Raw genomic sequence first — 9,416 nt, 5'->3', positions numbered from 1 at the left:
TATGCAATAGTACCATTATTTTAATATTCATAAAACAAAGGCTGTGAATATTAATTAAATTTGGAAGCGACTAGCAAAATTAAAATCATATAGCTGCCACTGATTAATTATTTGCTTCAATAATTAACTGAAAGACATGCACATCATACAGAGCAAGCTAGCTAGCTACCCTTCCTTCAAAAGGATGAGTAGAACAACTAATTAACAAGTTTATTTGCATCCAAATTATTATTATATTATATTCCATAACCGGTTGAAGTAATTAATTAACAAAGCTTAGTGCAAAAGCAGCGGCGGCGAAACCCGCGGCAGCGGCCACCGGAAAAGCCCTCGTTCCGGCAAACTAGAGCACAGTTGTGGTCACCCCAGCATCCACCCTTGAACATGTGGCTCTTTGACTGGCACACCCTTCCCTCTGTATGCACCACCATTTCTACAACACAATAATTATTATATTTGAGCCACGAACAATGATATATAATCAATAAATATTATTATTTTTAATCAGTATTTAGTTATTAGTAATAATTTATATTTATATTTATAAAAATTTTACATATAAAAAACATATAATTTATATTTATATTTATCAAAATTTATGCATATAAATTAATATAATTTATATCTACATTTTTTAAAAATTATTTAATATTTGTATTGGTTAAATAACAGTAAAAAATACTAAAACTTGCTCATCACTCCCAAAAATTTCTCTAACTATTATGTTATAAGATTTTTTTTTGAGACATATAGATGCTGATGTGAAATTCTTTTTCAAGTATTAGTTCTACAAACTTGTAATAATAACATAGTGCTAAGTAATTTTGTGTATTATTTAAAAATATTTTTAAAAATAAAAAATATTATTTTAATTTTGAAAAGACTTTTTATCATAGTAACTACCAAAATAATAACAATAATGGTGGTAGACTCCATGATATACAAGATAATAAGAAGATATTAAATTGTTTGAAGAGAGAAAGTGATAGATCTTACGAGCAGCAAAGATAACAATGAGAAGGAAGAAGAAGAACCCAAGTGATGATGGTTTCCTCTCCATGGTTCTAATGCTAATCCAAATTAATTAATTAACTTGTTCTCTGTTGTGAGTGAATGAAATGAGAGTGTTGGGTATATATAGTTGAATTGATCGATGCCTTTGTTGAGTGGGGTTGGGGACATGCATGAATCAACATATTTATTTAATATTTAATTTGTTCAGAGGCTTTATTTGAAATTTAAAATTTATTGTGTGGGGTGCCATATATGTTCACGTGAGATTTCAATATCTCTGGCTCTCTGCTGCATTCTATATAGATTAAACTTTTCAAATTTCATTCTTGAATCTTCGGTAATGACATGTGATATAGTGGTAATTGGAACATGAAAGCTATGGTATTTATTATCACATATGGACAATTAGGTAAATAGTAATGTTATTTATGTTTTTAGATTAACTTTTAATATATATTTTTTATAAATTGTTAAAAATATAATTATTATGTATTTTATTTTATTATTTTAAGTTTAAAAAATTAATATTGTAATATAATATTAAAATTTTTATAATTTAAAAATTTAAAGTTAAATTTTTATTAATCACAAAAAATAATTTAATTTATATAAATTTAAAAATTTGTATATTAAAAATATAATTATTTATATATTTTTTTATTAATTTAAATTAAAAAAATTTCATAACACAAATGAATTTTTTTAGTCTTAGCGTTGTTGATATTTATGTTGTTTTCAGAGGTGGCGTTCATTTTATTATTACACGGTAGCCAGTTAGTATAGGCGACGATGGAGTTTGAAAATTGGGACTATATTTCGTTGTTAGTGTGATGTTTTTGGGATATTCAACAACGTTATATCGATAATAAATATTATTATTTTTTATCAATATATTTAATCAGTAATAATTTATATTTATATTTATAAAAATTTTATATACATAAAAATTATATAATTCACATCTATATTATAAAATTTTACACATATAAATTAATAAAGACAAAGACTAATGTTAAAAAAAAAGTAATAGTCCCTTCAAATTAAAATTTTTAATATATAAAATTATAATTATATTTATTTTTTGTATGACTATTCATATAATTAATGTAAAAAATAATTATTTTTACTGATTTGACGTTACTTAATTAGATACACGTATAAATTACTTTACACTGATAATATATTAGAATTAAATTTTTTTATATTAGTCTCTCTTAATTTTATTTTTTTTAAATTATATTTTTACATTGGTCCTCTTTAAATAATTGCTCTAGTTCCATTCCTGTAAATTAATACAATTTATATTTATATTTTTTAAAATTTGTATATATAAATTAATAAATTTATTTATTAAAAATAATTTAATATTTTTATAAATCAAATAATTAAAAAAATACTAAAATTTACTACATCCAAAAATTTCTCTTTAAAGAATTGGGCCGAACTCCCGTTGCTCTTTTTGTTGCTGGCCATTGTTGGGCTCCTCGTCGCCAAGTTTATTTTCAGTTACGAACATTAATATAAATAAATAATTAATCATTTCTAAGGAAATAAAATTGAAATTACAATATCTTAATAAAATATATAAAACAGTGTCCCCTTTCTTTTACAGTTTTCTGCTTTCACACCAACACCCACAATGAGATCACAATGTTGGAAAAATATTTGCACTTAGTCGTATTTATAGCCGTGACGAATCAAATTTTGACAATGGGATAAATATATATAGTATGATAATTTTTATAATTATACTATAATATTATAATTTGTAAAATATAGTTACTTTTTAAATTATCTAACCAACAAATTACTAAAGATAATTTTATATTTAAGATTTTAAAATTTTGAAGGATTTCAATAAGTCCAATATCACAGCACCTAATGTATGATCTTAGAATTAAATTTTTTATTTTTTTCAACCAATTAAAAGACTAAAATTGTTATTCAGTCTTATTTCAAACATGAAAATATCTGCAAATTAAAAATTGTTAATAACCTATATTAGTTTTGTTGTGGGGACAAAATTAATTTTGTAATGGAGACAATTAAACCTATATTATTAAGAACTACCAAAAAAATTTCAAATTTTTATAGGAGGCACTTGCCCCCACTACTTCAAGAGTAGATTCTTCCCTGGCCAAGGTCTTGTTAAAAATTTTAAGAAACTTGCAAAATATAAAAAAATATTGGTCATTACTTAAGGGTTTCTCGCAACCTGCGAAATGGGGCCCAAAAAGAAAAACTTTTTGCAATTTGTGCAAACATTTGTGGTAAAAAGACTGTTTTGGTAGTCTACAAATTGGGAGATTTTTAATTTTGATATTGGATTTATAGTAATATTTTTTAATGTGTGAACTTTGTGTGTATTTTTTTTATATAAAAATTATAAATGAGAGGGTTTGATTTGTAAATTTTCATTTTTTAAAATGTTTAAAATATAAAACTTATACTTCAATTTGTGAATTTTTAATTTTTTAAAATTTTTAAATCTCAACTTATAATTCGATTTGTGAACTTTAAATTTTTGAATTTTTTAAAATATAAAATTTACTCTCTAATTTATAACTATCTCAATACTAAATTAAAATACATCATTTTTTTATAACTAAAAATAGTATAATAATAATTTTTATATAAAAAAATCAGTCACGAATTATAGGTCACTCTAAATAGATGTTTTTCGCATCCTGCAAAAAAAATTGTAGGCCATATTATTGTAATTAATCGTCAGACCCATTTTAAAAAAAAATTACCATCTTTTTATCCATGTATAAATTTAAAAAAATAATAAAACATTAGATATCCCAAATTATTAGCGAGGATTGAAGGAGTTGAATCTCATTTTGGCCCCTGAAATTTTCGAGGTGCCTCAATTTGGACCCCAAAATTTATAGTTACCCAATTAAAACCCTCAAATATTGAATCGTGACCCACGTTTGTCCTTGTCGATAGTTCCGTTAACGGAACGCTGATGTGGCATGTTAAGTCACCAGCGTGTGTATCCATGTGTCACGCAACTTGTCAGGGTGGATTCTTGATGAGTGAATGATGTGGCAAAATTTGAATCAACTCAATTTAACCCCTCCATAGATGTGGCATCGGTTTCACTCCCTGAGCGAGAATTGAACTTCCAACAATTGCCTTGATTACTGGAGTTGGGTCCCTTATTCCAGCCACCCTCCTGAACATTGGTCTCTTCAACAGTAGACTTTTTTCAACCAGAATTGTTGCCTCCTTGGGAAGTACAACCAGCGCCATCTTTAGACTCATTGCTATTCCAACTGCCACCAGCTGCCCCTCCACTACCTGAGCTCCAGCTCGACCATTGCTTAGTACTTCCACCTCCTTGACTTCAGCTCTGCCCATCCTTGTCACCACCTTCCCGGTTCCATGCCCCAGATCTGTTACTATTCTTCCATCCTTCTACAGTATCTCCCTCCTTCCAGTCAGAAGAACCATCCCCACCAGAATCCCTTCTACTACTCCAACCTCTAGATTGGTCACTCCTTCCACGGCCTCGGCCCCCAAATCCTCTCTCTGATCCCCATCTGCCACCAGAACCTTTTTCATTTGATCTACCTCTGCCACCAAACCCACCACGATCTCCTCTCCCTGCTCCCCATCTACCACCAGAACCACCAAACCCACCACGATCTCCTCTCTCTGATCCCCATCTGCCACCAGAACCTTCCCTATCTGATCTATCTCTGCCACCAAACCCACCACGATCTCCTCTCCCTGCTTCCCATCTGCCACCAGAACCACCAAACCCACCACGATCTCCTCTCTCTGATCCCCATCTGCCACCAGAACATTCCCCATCTGATCTACCTCTGCCACTAAACCCACCACGATCACCTCTGCCACGAAAGCCCCCACGTTCTCCCCGACCACGAAATTCCCTGCGTTCACTCAAGGTAGGAGGATGCAGATGAAGAGCCTTCAGGAAGTAAGAAGAGTAAGAGAGATGCAATAAAGCTACCTAGAAAGTACAAGGAGTTTTCTTGTGCTTACTGTGGGACAAAAGGTCACACAAAGAGAAGCTGCTCCCACATAAAAGCTGATGACATTGCAGGGTTTTATCATCTATGGAGGGGTTAAATTGAGTTGATTCAAATTTTGCCACATCATTCACTCATCAAGAATCCACCCTGGCAAGTTGCGTGACACATGGATACACACGCTGGCGACTTAACATGCCACATCAGCGTTCCGTTAACGGAACTATCGACAAGGACAAACGTGGGTCACGATTCAATATTTGAGGGTTTTAATTGGGTAACTATAAATTTTGGGGTCCAAATTGAGGCACCTCGAAAATTTCAGGGGCCAAAGTGAGATTCAACTCAGGATTGAAGCAACCATAACGTAAACAGAAATAATTTTAATTAATATTTAATTAATATAAATATTAAATTATTTTTAATATATAAATTTTATTAATTTATATATATATAAATTATAATAAATATAAATATAAATTATATTAATTTATATATATAAATTTTATTAAATATAAATAAAAATTATATATTTTTTACATATAAATTTTTATAAATATAAGTATAAATTACTACTGATTAAATACTAATATAAAATAATAATATTTACGGATTAGAATAATATAAAATAAAAGTATGTGAAGTGAAGCTTTTGCATGATCACGTGACTCCTAAAGGATAAAGACACAACTTATGAGTACCTGCACTACTGGTGTCAGCTATATTGTTCTTCCTGGCTCGGAATATTGTTGTAAGTACATTCACGTGTAAGCGTGCCAATTCAATCTGAAGAATAATCCTTAAAAGAATTATAAAAAAAGAAGGAAAATCTCTTCCATCATAAGATGAAATGATATAGATATCAATTTAAGTGAAGTGATGATTTATGATGTTTATAACTTTTTTTTTATATGATATATATTTTATCGATTTAACCATTAAATTACCATTAGATTATATCAAAATTAAATATCAATAAGTATATAATTGACGAAGAACTGTTTGGATATAAAATAAGTACAAAAAATTAATTTTTAATTAGTTAATATTAAAGATTTGTTGTTGATAAATAGATTGTTATATGTATAAGGTCAAATTTAAATATCCAATACTCGATTAAGTGAATTAATGAGTTATTCGCTAGACTAATTCAAGTTAGTTGGAAGGTAGAAGATAATTTGCATATATGCAAGCATAAGTTGCAATTTTTTTTTGGATTTTCTACAATAATTTTCAACTCGATAAGTCGAGAATTAATTGATAGACTTTGCTAGGTAGATAATGGTATTTGTGAATAATGTGAATAACTGGTTCTAAAATTGGCCTAATAAAGTAAAAGCATATTACATTCTAAATTATCCACTTAAATTTTAATATTAGGATAAGTATTCGCACACCTAATGAATTGAACATTTGATATATGTATTGTTCACATTATTTAATATTTTTATTATCTACCTATACTTTTTCTTAATTGACAAGAGATCTAAATTCTATTTAAGAGTTTGTTCCGAGCCAATACGTTATTGCATCTATAACAAGAGGAGTTACATTTTTATTTTTGTCAAGGTACATTTCATCATACATACTTTTGTACAAACATTTCTTTGTGAATCTGCGCTGAATTAGTAATTTAAAGAGGTACCAATTTACAACCAAGTGGTTTTTGTAACAAGGCAACCAACTTTGATAGTATTTGGGACTTTTATTCATTTGAGTTTGGGCATTTTGCAATTGGAGCCCAAAACGAGGACAACACCTACCCCTCGTCCCCTCCCACCAAAAGAGAAATATGTAGAGTTTTGACCCCCTTGTAATTTTGAATTATTGACCAAATAATTAGTTTTTTCATCCAGGAGATGTGAGAAAATTTGATTCATATTCCATATATTCTAAGATAGAAATAATAGTCTAATTCATTTGAAAGTTTAAAGTATAAAGCGATAAGCTACATTAATTAAAACTCAGAAGAAGAATAAATTGTTTTTTTTTATATTTATTATTATTATTATTATTTTGGATCAAAGAAAGAAAAGCTACATCAATACCAATTTATATTGTTAGCTATGCGTGAGAACTATTTTTTTATCCATTTGTTTGCATTATTATTCCTGTTCATTTTTTTATTCTAATAAAATTATCAATATTCAAATATTATTATCAAAATTTAATTAGTCTAGCAAAATTTTGTAAAGAAGATAATAGTATACATTCTTTTTGTTTCGAACATACTTAAAATAAATGATAAGAAATTGGACTTTGTAAGAGAAGTTGAAGATAATAGTGAGAATGTTTGGTGTGTCTTTATGCCAATTCTAAAACAATAATTAAAAATACTTATAAATATTTTGATATTTAAATTAGTAAGAGTTTAAGTAGATTTATGAAAATTTAAAATTAAAAAATATTTAAATTTAATAGGATATTTATAAAAAAAAGTGATGATTTGGTGGTTATCACTCATGAATCCTTGTTTCTAAGTAATGGGTGATTTTTTCTCAAGTTATGATAACTACCCCTTATAAGGATAATATCATAAATAATGGAGGGGATAGCTTTGAAAAGTTAGTGATAATTTTTTCTTTACTGACCATATCTCCTTAAATGCTTCTTAGTTAGTTTTGGGCTGATTTCTTTGATATGATATAGTCCATTGTTGGTAGATCAGCTTGCTTTGGGCCATAGCTTTGATCATTTGGATAATAGTATGAACAACTTTCTTTTTCATTTGTTGATTTGTCATCATATTTTCTATTCTGGTAAACCAATGAATAACTTTTAATTTCTTAGAGTGTGTCATGAACAACTTTTCTTAGGTTGTATTTTTTTTTGGTGACTTTTCTTAGGGTGTATTTGAACGTACATCTACCTGAAGTTAAAAAATTTAATTTCTGAGTTCATGTTCAAAAAGACTGATTATCATTGAAAAATTAGGTAAAAAATTTATTTATTTTTATTAATTTTATTGTTTATTTTCTTTTATAAAAAGATGTAAGTAATCATATAATTTTTATTGCAGTTCTTTGTGTATGTTTTTTGTTCTAATTTTTTTTTATCAAAATTTTTTATATTTATTTCATTCACGGTCAAAATAAATATTTTAATCTTTTTATTACTTTTAGTACTTTGTTTCATTTTTTTATTTTTATGTTTTTTAATTGAATTTTTTATTTATATGATAAATATTTTTATATTATTTTTTATGTTCTGATATTATTTTTTTAGCATTTTAATGTTATATTTTTATTATATTTTTTATTCATATGACAACTATTATTGATATAAATTCTTATGACAACTAAAATAAAATGAACTCAATAGTACATTCAAAATGAAAAAAAAAACCTTTTATTTTAATATTTTTTATTTAAATTAAAATAAAATAAAAAGTAAAACTTTTATTATTCATCAATAAACATGTGACCTTGTCTTCTACTGTAAAAGAAGTTCACATTCTTTTACTTTCTCTTGTATTCTTTTATTTATTTTTCTATAATTACATAATAAAATGAAAAGTTTTCAGGAATAAAAAACATATCTAAGAATAAAAGAGAAAACGAAAATTATCAATAGGCCGCTTATGAGTTATAAAGAATAGTATGGAGTTGATCTCAATGATAGTTGATAGTAGTATTGAAAATAACTAGGAATTGAGATTTTTTTTAATTTGTTCTTTGTTGTTTAGTTTTTTTCTGTATTTTTGTTGTTCTACTGTATTGTGTTAAAACTTTTTTATTTAAAAAAAATAAAAACCAAAAGATAAAGATAAGAGGATGAATAATTATAGAATTTTTTTATTAATTTTTCAAAGAACCTGTGTCATTGATAATTTAAATCAAAAGAATAAATTAAAAAAACAAACACTAAAAATTATCCTTAATATGGACTTAATTTTCATATAATAACATTATAAAATCTAAAATCAAATTAAAAATATAATTCTAAACTTGATTCTAACTAATTTAAATCGAATTTATTTGTATTTTGATTAGTATGTGAATTGAACAGAGAATTTAAATTTACTTTTAATTGACAATGTAATATTGTTCATGTTCATGGACATAGATTAAGCAAGTTCACAAATTCACTAGTCCACTATCAGTTGGTAGTATAAGATTATTCCTTGTATGGAACATATTTTTTAATTCAACAAAATTACTTAACTAGTTTAATTTGGAATTTAAGATTATTCATCACATGAATACGTACTTGAATAAAATTATTAGTCTTAGTCATAAAAAAAATGCTAATTTATTTATGAGGAATACTCAAATCGATATTTAAGAAATTTTTTTGAAATATTTTAGTTTTCAATATATTCTTTAAATTTTTATTTTATCAAAAAAATTAATTTTTATTTCAAATTAGTCATTTATTAAAAATTGATTTGTCAAATTCTTT

General features: G+C 26.8%; 2 protein-coding genes across 2 annotated transcripts; both read right to left on the bottom strand.

Annotated features, from left to right (window-relative positions):
• On the bottom strand, positions 1-1,155 carry LOC130946508 (defensin-like protein 1). The gene is made up of 2 exons (XM_057875271.1): positions 997-1,155; positions 1-433 (listed from the first exon to the last, which is right to left on the bottom strand). The coding sequence occupies exons 1-2, from the start codon at positions 1,058-1,060 to the stop codon at positions 267-269; spliced, it is 231 nt and encodes a 76-aa protein (XP_057731254.1). The 5' UTR covers positions 1,061-1,155; the 3' UTR covers positions 1-266.
• A 3,211-nt stretch (positions 1,156-4,366) lies between these two features.
• LOC130946163 (uncharacterized) lies at positions 4,367-5,084 on the bottom strand. The gene is made up of 2 exons (XM_057874836.1): positions 5,049-5,084; positions 4,367-4,954 (listed from the first exon to the last, which is right to left on the bottom strand). Exons 1-2 carry the CDS (start codon positions 5,082-5,084, stop codon positions 4,367-4,369), a joined length of 624 nt encoding a protein of 207 aa, XP_057730819.1.
• Positions 5,085-9,416: the final 4,332 nt, after the last annotated feature.

The sequence above is a fragment of the Arachis stenosperma genome, chromosome 8, assembly GCF_014773155.1.
Source record: "Arachis stenosperma cultivar V10309 chromosome 8, arast.V10309.gnm1.PFL2, whole genome shotgun sequence".
Taxonomy (NCBI): domain Eukaryota; kingdom Viridiplantae; phylum Streptophyta; class Magnoliopsida; order Fabales; family Fabaceae; genus Arachis; species Arachis stenosperma.
This window is presented reverse-complemented; position numbering and strand designations above follow the sequence as displayed.

Excerpts from the sequence above, each read along its gene's own strand:
- LOC130946508 (XM_057875271.1), bottom strand. The coding sequence starts at position 1,060 with ATGGAGAGGAAACCATCATCACTTGGGTTCTTCTTCTTCCTTCTCATT. Across the intron at positions 434-996 it reads CATTGTTATCTTTGCTGCTC|AAATGGTGGTGCATACAGAG; the intron begins GTAAGATCTATC and ends ATTGTGTTGTAG.
- LOC130946163 (XM_057874836.1), bottom strand. The coding sequence starts at position 5,084 with ATGTCATCAGCTTTTATGTGGGAGCAGCTTCTCTTT. Across the intron at positions 4,955-5,048 it reads TGTGGGAGCAGCTTCTCTTT|GCTCTTCATCTGCATCCTCC; the intron begins GTGTGACCTTTT and ends TACTTCCTGAAG.